This window comes from Anabrus simplex, chromosome X, assembly GCF_040414725.1.
Source record: "Anabrus simplex isolate iqAnaSimp1 chromosome X, ASM4041472v1, whole genome shotgun sequence".
NCBI lineage: Eukaryota > Metazoa > Arthropoda > Insecta > Orthoptera > Tettigoniidae > Anabrus > Anabrus simplex.
Genome location: NC_090279.1, coordinates 186,752,367 through 186,769,595, shown reverse-complemented (window position 1 = coordinate 186,769,595; position 17,229 = coordinate 186,752,367). Strand labels below are relative to the sequence as shown.

The 17,229-nt window shown below is 38.7% G+C and overlaps 2 protein-coding genes across 3 annotated transcripts in view; one reads left to right on the top strand and one right to left on the bottom strand.

Annotated features, from left to right (window-relative positions):
* Positions 1-2,793: 2,793 nt before the first annotated feature.
* On the bottom strand, positions 2,794-4,408 carry LOC136885996 (uncharacterized). Of its 2 annotated transcripts, none has more exons than XM_067158707.2 (2): positions 4,279-4,408; positions 2,794-3,999 (listed from the first exon to the last, which is right to left on the bottom strand). In XM_067158707.2, the coding sequence occupies exon 2, from the start codon at positions 3,902-3,904 to the stop codon at positions 3,158-3,160; it is 747 nt and encodes a 248-aa protein (XP_067014808.2). In that variant the 5' UTR covers positions 3,905-3,999; positions 4,279-4,408; the 3' UTR covers positions 2,794-3,157. The 2 variants fall into 2 exon arrangements, with proteins under 2 accessions (XP_067014808.2, XP_067014810.2); XM_067158709.2 differs by having other exon boundaries at positions 4,294-4,402.
* A 342-nt stretch (positions 4,409-4,750) lies between these two features.
* The window catches only part of LOC136886762 (HIRA-interacting protein 3-like), a 38,111-nt gene continuing 25,632 nt past the window's right edge, over positions 4,751-17,229 (top strand). The window contains exon 1 of the mRNA XM_067159568.2: positions 4,751-6,355. Within this exon, the coding sequence (XP_067015669.2) occupies positions 4,751-6,355 (1,605 nt within the window). The remainder of the gene's footprint in view (positions 6,356-17,229) is intronic.

Genomic DNA, 17,229 nt, shown 5'->3' with positions numbered 1-17,229 from the left:
TCCCACAAGAGCAATATGGTTTCAGGACAGGGCCGCTCCTGTTTATAGGCAGTGGAGGATATACTGTCATCCATGACAATATTCACATACCATGTCAGAAATAACTATACAATTTTCATTGACTATAGTAAAGCATTCGGCAGTTTGGACAGAGAAATTCTCTCTGAAAAGTTAGATACAATTGGAATTGATGAAAACATTGCAACACTTCTCAAAAATATATTATCTTACATCATCATTAGGATAGACAATTCACTATCAACATCAGAGGAAAAGAGACAAACCAGAGGAGTGTTTTCTCTCGACCTGAGGGCTGGTTTGAGGTCCACTCAGCCTACGTGATTAGAATTGAGGAGCTATCTGACGGTGAGATGGCGGTCCCGGTCTAGAAAGCCACTGCTGACATCACAAAAATATGTCTTCCAGGGACATTTCTATTCATCTATGCTGATGATATGGCTTTAGGATCACCAAACAAAAACACCCTTCAAGATTCATTCAATCTCTCAATAAATTGGGCCACACAAAACAAAATGAGCATAAATCTAGAGAAAACAGTCCAGATGGTATTCAGGAAAGGTGGAAGAACTACAGAGAATGACATTATTCTTTTCGAAGAAGAACCTTTCAAAATTGTCAATGCTTTCAGATATCTAGGAATGACCCTACAATCAACATCTAAATAATTCTATATACATACTAAGGAGACAGCTGTAACAGTGACCAAGGCAATATTTGATATTAAGAATCTCAGACAATTAAGTTTAAGCACCGCTATAAGACTTCTAGACATCAAAATTATCCCAATATATTGTTATGGCATAGAACTGACCTGGGAAAGCCTCACTTTATCAGATCTCAGAACAATGGAAAGAGTGAAATCATGATTTTTGAAAATTACACTGAACTATCAAAATTTGCCCCATCGAGGCTCGCATATGAACTCGCAAGGGAAACCTTTTTAATGGAGGACCTATGACTAAGATTTTCAATTCCATCAACAGTAAACTGGTCAAAATTACTGGAAAAGAGACAGAAGAGAGAAGAATTCTACGCCACAAGTGCAATGATGGACCAAACATGGATGCAACCTAACCAACCACTTTGACACATGATCACCGGTTTAGCTGTACATGGCTATCATCACAAAATATGTAGGACTAAGACATTCCATGAACCAAGTCATGAATGTGTGTGTGTGTGTGTGAGAGATATGTAATGAATACTGTGACAGGTACCACTCCATTAAGTGCTCGAAGAGAAGAATCTCAATTAGGCAACTTATTAAATTCTTAGCTGCATTTGTATGCACAATTATGCACGTTTCTTGAATTAATTATTTGTTTATAGCTATCATGATGTCATGCCCGGATTTTGTTTAAGGACATCACAATATTTTGTTTGCGGACAGAATCCAAGATTTCTTGGGATACCTTCTAGTTTACGCTTCACGTTCTCCATAATGTCCAGCAAATCAGCAAGATGCACCCCCTGTGTTTCTAGCTTCTTGATTGATTCTAGGTGGTATGATTTGGAAGTGTGTCTTGCTAAGTGCCAGTTCCCTTTGAACTGTTTCGTTGCCGAAAGAGTTCACAACATTAATTGCTTTACATTTTCTTGAACAGTGCTTGAAAAACATGTTAAATTATGCAAAATAAAAGCACTCCAGTATGAAAATAATTGGTGGGCAACAAAACACTGCAAAATGTTAAAGAATTTAAATATCTCGGAAGCAAAATTACCAAAGATGGAAGAACCAAGAAGGAAATCAAAAGTAGAATTTTACCAGCCAAATTAGCATTCACAAAAAGAAACGTTTATTCACTACAAATTCCATTAATCTTAAAACAAGAAGAAGACTATTGAAAGCGTATGTTTGGAGCATTGCCCTTGATGGTTGCAAAATGTGGACAATTGGAAAAGAAGAAAAAAAGGAGGTTAAATTCTTTTGAACAATGGTGTTATACAGTAGAAGAATGCTAAAGATTAGCTGGACAGGAAAAATAACGAAAGCTGAAGTGCTTAAGAAGGTGGAGGAAAATTATACTTTACTGAAAAGTATAAAGAGGAGGAGGACTAGACTGAGAGGACATATTTTGAGACATAGTATTGGAGGGAATGGTTGAAGGCAAAAGATGTCGAGGAAGACCATGCCCCCAATATGCACAGCAAATCATGTCTGATGTAGGATGCAGAAGCTATGAAGAGATGAAGAGGAAAGCTGTGAATAGACCCAACTGGAGAACTGCCACAGACCAATCCATGGATTGAATACTTAAGAAGAAGAAAAGACAAAACATGCACAATAAATCCAAAATTTGACATGTATGCACTAATCTCAAATATATGCAAATATGCATATATATGCACTATTACATTGTCTAGTTTCATCTTCAAACGTGTTTTGGAGGTCTACACATCGGTGAACAAAATATGCAATTTGCATACAAATCAGATGTCTAGCCATTAGTAAGGATGTGTGCAGACCAATAAAAAATAAATAAAAATAAAAGTGCTTCAGTAAGTAGAAACCAAGAATATTTAGCAACAGTATGTAGGAAGTAACTACAAAAGACAGTCAAGTCATGCTATTGCCAGCAGAATTACGCTAAAGTGAAGCACCTAGCAAGTAGCATGCAGAGCGCATGTTGGACTAACGAAGGGATGTCTAACACTCAGAATTATTATCTTTTAGGAATTCCCAACATAGCAGGCTTAATTCTTATCAGTTTTAAGGGACTTCACACCTCTTGGTTAACAGTTAATTTTTCTAAAATAAGTAAATACTGCACATACATTTTAAAAATTAGACATGCTTTTATGGCATTTTATTCCATATCCCTGCATAGTGGTATATTTTATACAAATGTTAAGATAAATAATCAAAATCTACCTACATATTAATGAAGAAAATAGCTGACACTTTTACATAGCATAAAAATGTGCAAACATATTGATTTGTCATCATGAAAATCTCAGAGCTATACCGTTATGCACATGATCAGAGTCTGAATCACAAAAATCTATTAAATTTTTAAAAATGTTGTAGTGGATGTCCAACACAGGCATGAAAAATGAGCTTCCTTTAGCTGTTTAAAATAGTATGTACAAGATTCTCAATTTAAGAAACAATGTAGGCCTAGTGAAGTAACAAATTTTAAGAACTGTCTTTGTTATTGCTGGCATCTTCACTGCTGCATTTTGCTTGCTGATCATCTCTTCCTACATTACTCCAAGATTGTTTACTAACATTGCCCCATTCACTGCCCTCTGACTGGTCAACCCCCCACCCATAATCGCCACTTTTACTGCTGGAACTACTCGTTCCCCAGTTATCACCTACGACCTTACTACTGCTCCCATTACTGCTAGTTCCCCAGTTATCATTGTTATCACTACCCCAACCATCCCCATCTTTTCCTACACTACCCCATTTAATTCCCCCAACATTACTGCTACTCCCCCAAACATCACAACCCCCTAAACTGCTACTGCCCCATCCATCATCTCCAGATTTACCTGCCCATGTATTATTGCTTGAATTAACCCACCCCTCATTACTTCCCCACACCTCATTTCCACTGCTACCAACTCTGCCAATATTTCCCCATCTATTACCTCCAAAGCCATCTCCACCGATTTTTTCGCTACTCTCCCAGCCATCATCTTTACCAGAATTCCAAGAATCGCCAATTACTCCACTTCCTGTCCATACTTCACCACCACTCCAGGTATGATCTCCAGTTCTGTTGTCGCCACTCCAAACATCTCCTCCAATATTTCCCCATCCATCACTTTCTGTAGTATTGCTGGTACTTGGTTTATCCCATATGTTACTAGTGGTTGTGCTGTTGTTTGGTCCACTGCTGTCCATGCAACATCCTGTAGTTTTGTCAGTACTCATGTAGGGTACAAATCCTTCCAAAGATGAATTATGACAGACCAGGTAGGATGTTACATTACATATCCTTGGCTGTCATATGAGTGCAACTGCAACAGCTGTAAGTAGACACCAATTTATAATAATTAATATAAACAATGACCTAATCAGTAACAACTCACTAAATCATTTAACAAAATAAGGTCACTATCTATATTTAAATTACACACACACAGTTATAAATTTCGTTGTGAGATTATCATATATATTCCAATATTAATACTTTTATAATTTACCCACACACCCATTTTTGTAAATAGACATAACCTCTAAACACTTAAAAAATGAGCAACTTAGCATGACAAATCCCTTATATGATAATATCGAAGTAACTTTACCATGCACTTCCTAACCTTGATCGTATTTTGCCTTCATATGTGTGAAAATAGATATAACAAATGACAATATACTACGAAAAAGTAGACCACGAAGGTCTGAAGTCAGATGTTCGACATACCAATCTTACCCAAATCAAAGAGGCTTCAACGCGCTTAATTTTTCATGTTATGAACATCATTTGTAATCTCTCTGGATAGTTAAGATGGTGGTATTTTTGGCAGTGGAGTTGATATTTGGCGCTCTTTTTCGAACAAGCCTCTCATTTGTGTTAAAAATCAAAGGATTTTCTAACCAAGTTTTCATTAATCCACGCGTTTCTGTCTTTTGTATCAGGAAGTGAATATGTGTTATCGTGTAGATTTGTTATGTTGTGTGTGAATCATAAATGCTCATTCTTTTTGACGAATGATTCCCAAATTGTTTAACCTATTGTATTGCGTCGTTTAATCCTCTCTATTTATATGCATAATCATGTCGTCGGATGAAAGTAGTGGGAGTGTGAGTGAGGAGTCTTCAAAACAAGATAGTGTTGGTATGCGGATGGCCGGTGGTGATCCTGCAGAAATAAGGGATGGAGGGGACTCTGAATCGGAAGAAGATGCATTTGTTGGTGCGAATTCTGATTCTAGAAAACGAAAACGGACTGTTAGACAGAATGAAGATTCAAGTAGTGATGAAAGTAAACTGGTTAAACCCTTTAAAAGAAGTCAACATGACAGTAAGATTGAACAAGAGAAGATCCCTGAAGAGACACCTTCCCGAGATGACGACAGTGACCGTTCCTCAGATGATCAACCTCTGGTTAAAACAACAGGGCATTCCAAGCAAAATGGAGGTGGTGACTCTGTTAAAGATACTTCTAAGAAAATTGTGGACCAGGTAAAGCCTACTAAATTTCAAAGTAAAAGTTCTAGTGATTCTGAAGGTGAATTTGTTACCAGCAAACGTTCATCAAGAAAAAAATATAAAAATAATAAAAAGAAAGAGAGTTCTGATAGTGATTCTGAAGATGACGCTCCATTAAAATCCAATGACAGGAATAAGTTAATAAGTTCAGTAATAAATGACAATGTGAAGGAAGAGGCAGAGAGCAATGATTCTGATACAAAAAGTGAGTTGGATGATAATCAGCCTTTAAAGAGATCTTCAGAAAATAAAACAGAATTAAAGAAAAGTAGTGAAGAAGACAAAAGTGAATCTGATACTGATATTTGTCAGAAGTCCAATAAAAAGGTGAAGGTGAATACCAAAGCTAAACAGAAATCTGAGTCAGATGATAACCAATCTCTAAAGAGATCTTCAGAAAAGAATAAAACAGGATTAAAGAAACGTAGTGAAGACGACGACAGTGAATCTGATAGTGAGATTTCTCAGGAATCCAATATAAAGACTAAGGCAAATACCAAAGCCAAACAAAAATCTAAATTGGATGGTAACCAGCCTCTGAGGAGATCTTCAAAAAAGAATAAAACAGGATTAAAGAAAAGTAGTGAAGAAGACGAAAGTGAACCCGAGACTGAGATTTCTCAAAAGTCCAATAAAAAGGTGAAGGTAAATACCAAAGCTAAACAAAAACCCGCTCTAAAAAAGGAAGAAGTTATAAGTGGCAGTGAATCTGATGATAAACCTTTGAAACAAAAGTCCATGAAGAAAAAATCTTCAGTCATGACTATGTCTGCTTCAGATGGCGACTCCTCTTCCTCCGAACAGGATCACAGAAAGATATCCTCTAATGAAAGGGAAGTTATTAAAAACAGAAATAGAGTGACCCATGCCGTGTCTGATAGCAATGCTTCAGAATCTGATGATGACAAGCCTTTAAAGAAATCTAGTTCTGATATAAAATCATCCAGTAAAAATAACAAGAATAAAACAAAATCATCTGAGGACGAAGAGTCGGTTGGGATCTCCTCAGATGATGAACCACTGAAGAAATCAGATTCCAAAATGGCTAAGAGTACTGGAAAAAAGCAAGACTCAAGCTCAAAAGAAAGTGATTCTGAAGGTGAGAAACATCAGAAGAAAGAAAAGGATGATTCTGATTCAGGAGATAATAAAAAGAAGAAATCAAGCAAGGTACGTTGACTCTGCTTTGTTATTTTCTTATAAAATGTGTATCTTGGTTTTTCTTGAAGTTTCACTAGTAATGAACATAAGATTTCCATCTGTATCTGAACTGCTTCCACATAGTTGTTTCAGGCTCCTCATTGTTATCATTTCTATCTAAATTCCCATTCTATTACAATGGTAGTCTTTGCTTCCGGACACCCTGTCTTTCTCCCTTTTGCATCATTACCTTCTCTGGGATGTATCAGGTGATGTCCTTGTTGTGTTATTCTGTTGCTCTTTCTTTCTACACAGCTGTCATTGTGTTTATTGTTTTAGGAGTTTTTTTTTCCTGTCTTTCTAAACAGTACATAACTTGATTTGTCACTTGTTTGTTCCTATCCATTACGTATTGACCCATTGGAATCCTTTTCTCCATCTGTGCATGTCCTCTGCCTTTTACCATATCTCTTCATTATCGTATGTGTACAATTTATTAAAATTCGTATCCACCTTATTCAATACCAAAAATGTTGTTAAGATGAAGTTACAACATGTATATTTATTTTATCAGGACTAGTTTCGACGCTTTATATTGCATCATCATCAGCTGTCCCTGTTTTTCCTAGTTGTCCTCTGTAGGTTAACGCTATTAGCTGCCGTCCTTGGGGGTGACCCCAGAGGCTCTTAACTTGGGAGCGTGGGTTGGCAACCAAGGAGCCCTTAGCTTAGTCCGGCATTGCTTCAACTTACTTGTTCCAAGCTCAGTATGCTTGTTAAAATACAGAAAAGTCCCACCAGGCAATACAAGTTCACAATGTTTAGTTCATATATTACAAGTACACGTTTCGTTCTTCTTCGAAACATCATCAGCTTGAAGTACACTCATTGATAAATTGGAATCAAGGTATCATTGTAGGCAAGATATACACTAAGTTAAAGTAATCTAAAAGTACACCTACATAAAAGAAAATTAAAATACAAGGGAAAGTCAATAAGTAGGCCTATCTGCAATTTTGCTCTAATTGTCTTTACGTTGGCTCTATGGTATTGTGTGTTTACTAGCCGCTAGATGGCACCATTGTCTACGTCTGTGGTTGGTTTCAGCGTTATGAGATCAGTACAGCTTGCGCTGTTGCGACGTAAAGATGGCCGCGTCACTGTTCGCACCAAGGAAAAACAGCGTTCCGTAATCCGTTTTTTGTGGTCTGAGAGTGTACCAGGAGCGGAAATTAATAGAAGACTTTCAGCACAATACGGGGACCATGTTTTGCCACAGCAGATGCTTCCATTCCATGCTCTGACGTTTGCCTGGTTCGAAGTGGTGAATCCATGTTTCCAGTGATGATCCGATTCATAATCACTTCACCTTCATTAGCATGATGGTCCAGTAGGTGCTGACAGATTCTCACACGATTGTGCTTCTGCTCTTCTTCTTCTTGCTTCTGAATTTGGCCAACTGTGGACTGCGTAAAACTTAATGCTTTCTGGCCAGTCTTCTTCTTTTCTCTTCCCAGAACTTCTTCATTCGTTCACTCCTTATTTTTCTCAGCTCCTCAGATAATACAAATTTGGGCATGCTCCTCCACGGCTCTACATGGAATTTGTGGTCATATACTCGAGTTCTGAACTTCTTTCTGTTAAGGATCAATTCTGGTGTTATTTTAATTTCTTCTGTGTCCTTCTTAACCTCCTGCATCCATTTTGTTGTCTTGCTCAGTCCAAGTATATATTTAAATATTCTTTTAGACAGGCGGTTGTCATTCATTCTGAGATGTCCGTAAAATTTCAGTCTTTGTTTTCGCATTGTGTCCGTGATCTTTTCGGAATACTTGTAGAGATCCTTATTTCTGTTTTTCCTCCATGTCCCATCCATCGTTTTCTGAGGTCCAAGAATTTTCCTCAGAGTTTTCCTTTCCTTCTTCTCAATTTCTTTCAGTTCCCCTGTTTTACAGGGTCTTAATTTATGCTTGGCAAGGACTTTCTCGCTCGACCTTGGCCGATGACAGGCCGCTGCCGGCCGTTGGCGCGCACGGCTTTCGGCACTTCCTGCAGTTGCTGAGAGCTGAGCTCTGAGATAGTAGGGTGTTCAATGAAGCTACTGCGTACTGTATGTCGTATGTATACTGTTTTATTGTGTTTGTGTATAGTGCTGTAATGTATGTGAAATATTCGTTACATGAACTTGTATATCTGCGCAATACATACATTAAGTGCAGAAAATCATGCGCTAGGACAAAACAAAAGTTTTGAGTGAAATTTCCAGGGAGACCCATTGCTATCAATCGGACAATAAAACAACTGGCCAAGAGATTCAAATGTACAGGTTCAGTAAACAATAAAAATAGACGTAAGGTTGTTATCTCCTTACTGAAGCTAAATTAGATGACATTGGCGAAAGATTGGAACACACACCACAAAAATCACTTAAGCGTTTGGGGCAGGAAACTGAGGTATCTCATGTTTCTGCCTGGAAGGTAACAACATCATTAAAACTGAAACCGTACAAGATCAGCGCAGTGCAAGAATTACAACCGCTAGATCCCGTTAAGAGAGTGAATTTTTGCAATTGGGTTATAGGGAAGGTAGACTCAGGTGAAATTGACCCCAAGTTAATTTTTTTTCAGATGAGGTTAATTTCCATTTGCATGGCCATGTAAGCTCACAAGATAACAGATACTACAGTGCAACAGAACCGGAAATAGTGTTTGAGCAACCGCTTTATGGCGAGAAACTCGAGGTCTGGGTCGCTTTGAATGGGCGTAGAATTATAGGCCCGAGTTGTTGTTGTTGTTTGAGTCATCAGTCCATAGACTGGTATGATGCAGCTGTCCATGCCACCCTATCCTGTGCTAAACTTTTCATTTCTACGTAACTATCGCATCCTACGTCTACTCTAATCTGCTTGTCATATTCATACCTTGGTCTACCCCTACCGTTCTTACCACCTACACTTCCTTCAAAAACCAACTGAACAAGTCCTGGGTGTCTTAAGATGTGTCCTATCATTCTATCTCTTCTTCTCGTCAAATTTAGCCAAATCGATCTCCTCTCACCAATTCGATTCAGTATCTCTTCATTCGTGATTCGATCTATCCATCTCACCTTCACCATTCTTCTGTAACCCCACATTTCAAAAGCTTCTATTCTCTTTCTTTCTGAGCTAGTTAATGTCCATGTTTCACTTCCATACAATGCCGCGCTCTACATGAAAGTCTTCAGAAACATCTTTCTAATTCCTATATCAATGTTTGAAGTGAGCAAATTACTTTTCTTAAGAAAGGTCTTCCTTCCTTGCTTGTGCTAATCTGTATTTTATGTCCTCCTTACTTCTGCCATCGTTAGTTATTTTACTACCCAAGTAACAATATTCATCTATTTCCTTTAAGACTTCATTTCCTGCAGCACCTGCCTTCGTTCGACTGCACTCCATTACTTTTGTTTTGGACTTTTTTATTTTCATTTTGTACTCCTTACCCAAGACTTCATCCATACCATTCAGCAACTTCTCGAGATCTTCTGCAGTCTCAGATAAAATAACAATATCATTGGCAAATCTCAAGGTTTTGATTTCCTCACCTTGGACTGTGATTCCCTTTCCAAATTTCTCTTTGATTTCCTTTACTGCCTGTTCTATGTAAACATTGAAAAGGAGGGGGCACAAACTGCAGCCTTGCCTCACACCTTTCTGGATTGCTGCTTATTTTTCAAAGCCCTCGATTCTTATGACTGCAGACTGATTTTTATACAGATTGTAGATAATTCTTTGTTCTCGGTATCTGATCAACATTATCTTAATTCGATCCTCTAAGATCAGACGTAAAGTCAGGATTGCTTCACGTGTTCCTACATTTCTTCTGAAGCCAAATTGATCTTCTCCCAACTCAGCTTCAACTTGTTGTTCCATTCTTCTGTAAATAATACCTGTTAAAATTTTGCAGGCATGAGATACAAAACTGATGGTGCGGTAGTTTTCACACCTGTCAGCACCGGCTTTCTTAGGAATAGGTATAACAACATTTGCCCGAAAATCGGATGGGACTTCTCCTGTCTCATACATCTTACACACTAATTGGAATAACCTTGCCATGCTGGTTTCTCCTAAGGCAGTCAGTAATTCAGAGGGAATGTCATTAATTCCAGGTGCCTTATTCCTATTTAGGTCACTCACAGCTCTGTCAAACTCTGACCTCAAAATTGGGTCTCCCATTTCATCAGCAAATGCTTGGGCTGTACCTTAATTAAGGCCATGGCCGCTTCCTTCCTACTCTTAGCCCTTTTCCTGTCCCATCGTTGCCATAAGACCTATCTGTGTCGGTGCGACGTAAAGCAACTTACAAAAAAGAAAATATATATATATAAGAGCTGCAATTGCATCCATCAGTGCTGAAAAACTTGGTAGAGTAAGCGAAAACGTCATTAGGAGATGCCGATTATGTTGGCAGCGCATGGGAAACATTTTCAGAATAAACTGTAAAAATGGTGAGTAAAGTGCATGATAATGATTTTGAGCATAAACTGTAAACATGGTGAGTAAAATGCATGATAATGATTTTGAGCACTGTATTCTGCCGTGCATACGCACGCGCGGTAACCGGCAACTGAACCGTCACTGGCGGCCAAGGTCGAGCGAAAAAGTCCTTGCCAAGCATAAATAAAGACCCTGTATTTAAGATAAGGCATTCTGAACCTTACAGCCCCTCTGGTTTTACAACAATGTTGTAGTGTTTAATTTTGGCTTTGTAGGATATTGCCCATTTATTGTACCTGTTCTGTGTCAGTCTGCTTTTCATTGAGTTGTTTTGGAACCCATCTCGAGCAGACTTTGTGAAACTTCAGCCTGTTATGCATGATTTTTTATACAGAACCATGGCTAATGTGCATATGGTTTACCACGTCATCAACAGACACTCGTCTGTTATTCAGTATTGGCATCAGTTACGTCTGCAGATGGACACCCGGATCTTTCCTCATCCTTCATGCTCGTGCAAGGTCTTTTGAACTGTTCAATCCACTGGTAAACACTTTGCTGTAGCAAAACATTGTCCCTGTATTGTGCTGAAAGTCTTCTATGAATTTTCACTCCTGGTACACCCTCAGACCACAAAAAACGGATTGCGGAACACTGTCCTTCTTAGGTGCAGACAGAGAGTAGTGCGGCCATCTTTACGTCACAACAGCGCAAGCTGTACTGATCTGATACCACTGAAACCTACCACAGACGTAGACAACGGTGCCGTCTAGCGGCTGGTGAGCACACAATGCCATACAGCCAACCTAAAGACAATTAGAGCAAAATTGCAGATACTTACTGATTTTCCTACGTACATTCGCAAGTTTGTATCATGTTAAAATGTTTTAGGCCTATAAGAGATGTTTCCTTTGTGGAACTGTAGCAAAACTTTCCCAGGAGCAGACGTGGACTCTGACCACAACTTGTTGGTCATGAAATGCCATCTGAAGTTGAAGAAATTGAAAAAAGGAAAGAATGCAAAAAGATGGAATCTAGACAAGTTGAAAGAAAAGAGTGTGAGGCATTGTTTCAAGGAACATGTTGCACAAGGGCTAAATGAAAAGGCTGAAGGAAACACAAAAGAGGAAGAGAGTATAGTCATGAAAAATGAAGTCAGTAGGGCTGCTGAAGAAATGTTAGGAAGGAAGAAAAGATCAAGTAAGAATCAGTGGATAACTCAAGAGATAGGCTACTAGACCTGACTGATGAACGACGAAAATACAAGAATGCTAGAAATGAAGAGGGCAGAAAAGAATACAGGCGATTAAAGAATCAAGTGGATAGAAAGTGCAAGGTAGCTAAGGAAAAAGGAGAAGTGCAAGGATGTCGAAGGTTGTATGGTCCTGGGAAAGGTAGATGCTGCATACAGGAAAATCAAGGAAACATTTGGAGAAAGGAAATCTAGGTGTATGAATATTAAGAGCTCAGATGGAAAGCCACTTCTAGGGAAAGAAAACAAAGCAGAAAGATGGTAGGAGCATATCCAACAGGTGTATCAAGGTAAAGATGTAGATAATTTGGTTCTGGAACATGAAGAGGCTGTTAATGCTGTAATATTTTACCTTTGCTGTTCGTAGTTTACGCGGATCATCTGCTAAAAGGTATAAAGTGGTGGGGAAGGATTGAGTTAAGTGGAAATGTGGTAAACAGTTTTGCCAATGCTGACAACTTGGTATTACTGAAACTGTGCTGAAAGCCTGTGATCTATAAACATTAAAATAGGTGCTGCGAGTACAATATGAAAATTACCATTTCCAAGACTAAAGTGATGTCAGTTGGGATGAATCCAAAGAAAACTGAATGTCAGTTTGGGAATACAAAAGTGGAACAGGTGGATCATTTTAAGTACAGGGTGTCTGGCTTGAGTGTGTCGTATAATACATATGAATATCTTGGGAAGTAATAGAGAGGAGTTGGAAAAATCGTACAAGAATCTTACAATATTTTGGAATCGCATCACGAGTCACATTGGTGGAAATTCAGCATACAGGAAAATATTACTCCTTTCACCAGTAGGCCTATAATCTCATGCTTGGCAGGAAAACGAATACCCTTCAATATCAGCTCAGTGTTGGTTCTGTCTGTGGAACTGAATGAATAACCTTTACAAAACCCCTTCTATGATAACCTAGGGGTACCGTTTTTGATGGGATTATATTCAGCCTTCTCATCACCACTTTCTTATGACTTTCCGATATAGATTCAAGCAAATTTGCCCACCACTAATGGATATGCTCTTCAAGATCAGTAATACCGAAATACAAATATAGCCTTAGTTCCACTAGGGCCTATCCTGGATTATAATTAGTTATCTTTTGGCTAAAGTTATCAATCCTGTATATTGTATTAGTTGAGACTTATAGCAGTATTTATAGTGAAAGTATAATCAATAAGAATTGCACTAAACTGAGTATCGGTATCCAAGGTAAAATAGGGCATACAATCCAATATATAATTTTTTTCCTATTTGCTTTACGTCACACCGACACAGATAGGTCTTATGGCGACGATGGGACAGGAAAGGCCTAAGAATGGGAAGGAAGCGGCCGTTGTCTTAAGGTACAGCCCCACCATTTGCCTGGTGTGAAAATGGGAAACCACGGAAAACCATCTTCAGGCCTACATGTTCAACGTGCCCAGCACACAGCTGATGGGGTGCGGTTGCGTTAGAGATTAGATAAAAAATAAACATACAGAAATATTCTTCAGATTAGTTCAGTTCAGATATGTTAGTTCGTTCTCAACTACTCCTGAACAATTCCAGAGCTACGTTCACAAAATACGACGCCGAGTAGAGTTGGAGTAGAGTAGAGTATCGCGGAGTATCTAGTAAGGTTAACTCTGAGTAACGTTATTTCGTGAACGCTTTGAGTTAATGTAGAGTAACAGAATATGGCTAATCAATTAAGGAAGGTTATTTGTTTTACCATAACCTCATTTTCAAGGAATTTAATGTCTAATTTCCAGGCGAGTTTCTTCATAGCAGCATGCTATATGAGTTGTTACTACTTTCCTCAACAATTTGTGCCTTAAAACAGTATCCGTTATTCTCTATCTCGTAGGAACAATCTGATTACAGTGATGAAATGTCGTATGGCTTTTAGTGTAGGCATATCCCAGGACGGGTTCGGCTCACCAGATGCAGGTCTTTCTATTTGACGCCTGTAGGCGACCTGCGTGTCGTGATGAGGATGAAATGATGATGAAGACAACACATACACCCAGCCCCCGTGTCATTGAAATTAAGCGATTAAGGTTAAAATCCCCGAGCTGGCCGGGAATCGAACCCGGGACCCTCTGAACCGAAGGCCAGTACGCTGACCGTTCAGCCGAGTCAGACATTACAGTGATGATGAATACCAATGCATCGGCTCAGCACTGGTGCACGATATGCCATTTAGGACAATTAGCTATGTACATTACGTTGTTAACTACGATGAAAGTGAATTTAAACAACATTTCCGATTGCCGGGATCAGCATTCGAACATCTACTCAGAGTCATTGGCCCTAAACTTTCTAAATCCAAACTCGGGGAACAACGAAGACCATTGCAAGACCCACGAAAGCAACTTCTGGTTGTAATTTGGCTCTTAGCCCCTGATTTGTACAGATCTGTTTTGTGAGAATTATAAATGCACTGTGTGGCATTTCTGATCATATAATTAAATAGTCACATTCAGAAGGTCATCTGAAATTTTAAAAAGTTACGTATTATACATTTACCAAGGAAATCTTAGAAAGTTGGGGTTAATAAATCAGCTGATCATTCATAACATGGGTCTTCTCATAAAAAGTCATTTTATTTGTCCGACTCGTTGGCTGAATGGTCAGCGTATTGGCCTTCGGTTCAGAGGGTCCCAGGTTTGCTTCCCGGCCAGGTAGGGAATTTTAACCTTCATTGGTTAATTCCAATGGCCCGGGGGCTGGGTGTTTGTGGTGTCCCCAACATCTCTGCAACTCACACATCACACATAACGCTATCCTCCACCACAATAACATGCACTTACCTACACATGGCAGATGCTGTCCACCCTCATCGGAGGGTCTGCCTTACAAGGGCTGCACTTGGCTAGAAATAGCCACGTGAAATTAAATTTTTTAAAATCATGTTATTTCCGCCGATTATTAAAATTGGTACCTATTTTCCCTATTTTAAACGAAAATATCTCCTTTATTCAATACATAACGCCCTTCTTTGTCAACAACTAGAAAATAATTTTAATTGATTGCCATGTCAGTATACTCGCATTTTAATATTTTTCACCGCCACCAATAAATGCATTACTGTGCATGTCGAGTTAAATCTACCCACCTATTTACGCGGAGTAAAAAGAGTATATTCTGAGTTAACTCTTTACTTTTCTGAAAGGATAGAGTGTACTCTGAGTTTACTTGGAGTTTAACAGACTCGGTCTTGGCCCTAGGGGCTAGCCTCGAGTGTAGTTGATGACTATAGAATAATTCTGTAGTTTTCGTTCGATAATTCCGTCACTAGTCGAGACTGCTTCGTGGCGTTGGTCTATCGTATCAGTCGAAAGTTCACGGCAGACAACAGCATTTGACTAGAAAGAAATGCTGAATTATTACTATTCAAACTCTCCTTGCCAAATTATTACATAACGGTACATATTTATTGACGAAAGCATTTCCTATCCTTCAGTTAAGAAAAACAAACTTCGAATTTTAGCCGCATATTTTATGTTTTGCCCTATGAAATAATTTTATACTCGTAGCATTATGTCATTTAAAATAATTTAAATTCTGCAATCATTTGGTGTATGACAATGAACACCCTTGTTTAATAAATGAAATTATAATTTTTCCAAGCTCCTGTGGAGCTGGAGCTATTAGTGAAAAACAATACTCATTTAACCCTATAGCCTATACCTAAATTAGTGCGCAACGTCGTCATCATCAGGGTTAGAATTTTTAGGTGCGCACCTTTTTTGTTAGGTTAAATTAAAGCTGTTCGGAAAGATATCACAGTGTGGAATCTTGTTTCTAGTTGCAAAAAGAGGCATTTTTACGCACCTTTTCCTCTTTTTTTGGATCTTTATCCCTTTTTCCCCTCTTTGTTTCTTTCAAGTTTAATTCCAATTTATTCTGTAAGATTTCTAATCAATATAAAATATTGAACTTTCAATTGGATGCAGTTATGCATTCGTAGACTAAGCGACAATTTGCTCATTTCAGGCTTTTCCTGCATTCTGGTGGCCAAGAGTTCAAACTTCAATATAAAAATAAGAAGGGTTTGGATTTTTAGGTGCGCACCTTTTGTGTTAGGGTAAATTAAAGCTGTTCGGAAAGATATCACAGTGTGGAATTTTGTTTCTAGTTGCAAAAAAGAGGCATTTTTACACGCCTCTTCGCCTTTTTTGGGATCTTTATCCCTTTTGCCCTCTTTTTTCTTTTAAGTTTAATTCCAATTTATTCTGTAAGATTTCTAATCAATATAAAATATTTAACTTTCAATTGGATGCAGTTATGCATTCGTCGACTAAGCGACAGTTTGTTCATTTCGGGCTTTTCCTGCATTCTGGTGGCCAAGACTTCAAACTTCAATATAAAAATAAGAAATGCCAACTTTCTTCAGTAAAATTTCCTGTAAAATAGAAAAACCTAAGCGCCACATGATTTAAGTCCAATACTGTGTTTTGCATTTGAAATAGTAGACCAACCGACTAAACATTCTGCACCGAGCTCGATAGCTGCAGTCGCTTAAGTGCGGCCAGTATTCAGGAGATAGTGGGTTCGAACCCCACTGTCGGCAGCCCTGAAGATGGTTTTCCGTGGTTTCCCATTTTCACACCAGCCAAATGCTGGGGCTGTACCTTAATTAAGGCCACAGCCGCTTCCTTCCCACTCCTAACCCTTCCCTGTCCCATCGTCGCCATAAGACCTATCTGTGTCGATGCGACGTAAAGCAACTAGCAAAAAAAAAAAAAAAAAAAAAATTCTGCAATTGTAGACCAAAGCTGTCACTTGGTCTATAAATGCTTTGGTTCTTAGCCTGCTGTCACACACAGCATCGAACGATCAAGAGCAACCGACTGGCATCGAGTACTAACGACTAAATTAATTTACCTTGTCACACTGGACATAGATCGAGAGGGATCGACTGCACGGAAACAGCTGATACTCCCGCCCAGTACCGTACAGGCTACAGACATATTCATATTCACGAGCGGAAAAGAATATGTTGTGAAACCAATAATTCAGGTGAAGATATTCTAACGTATGAATATATTAGGAGAAAGGAAAGAACCAGACAATCGCAGTGGACAAGCCATGGAGAATTCCACCACCGTGTGCCTTCGTTGTGGAAAGACGAAGAAAAATTCAGGAACTAGTACTGAATGCCCATCAATAGTTACGGTATAAGGAATTAGT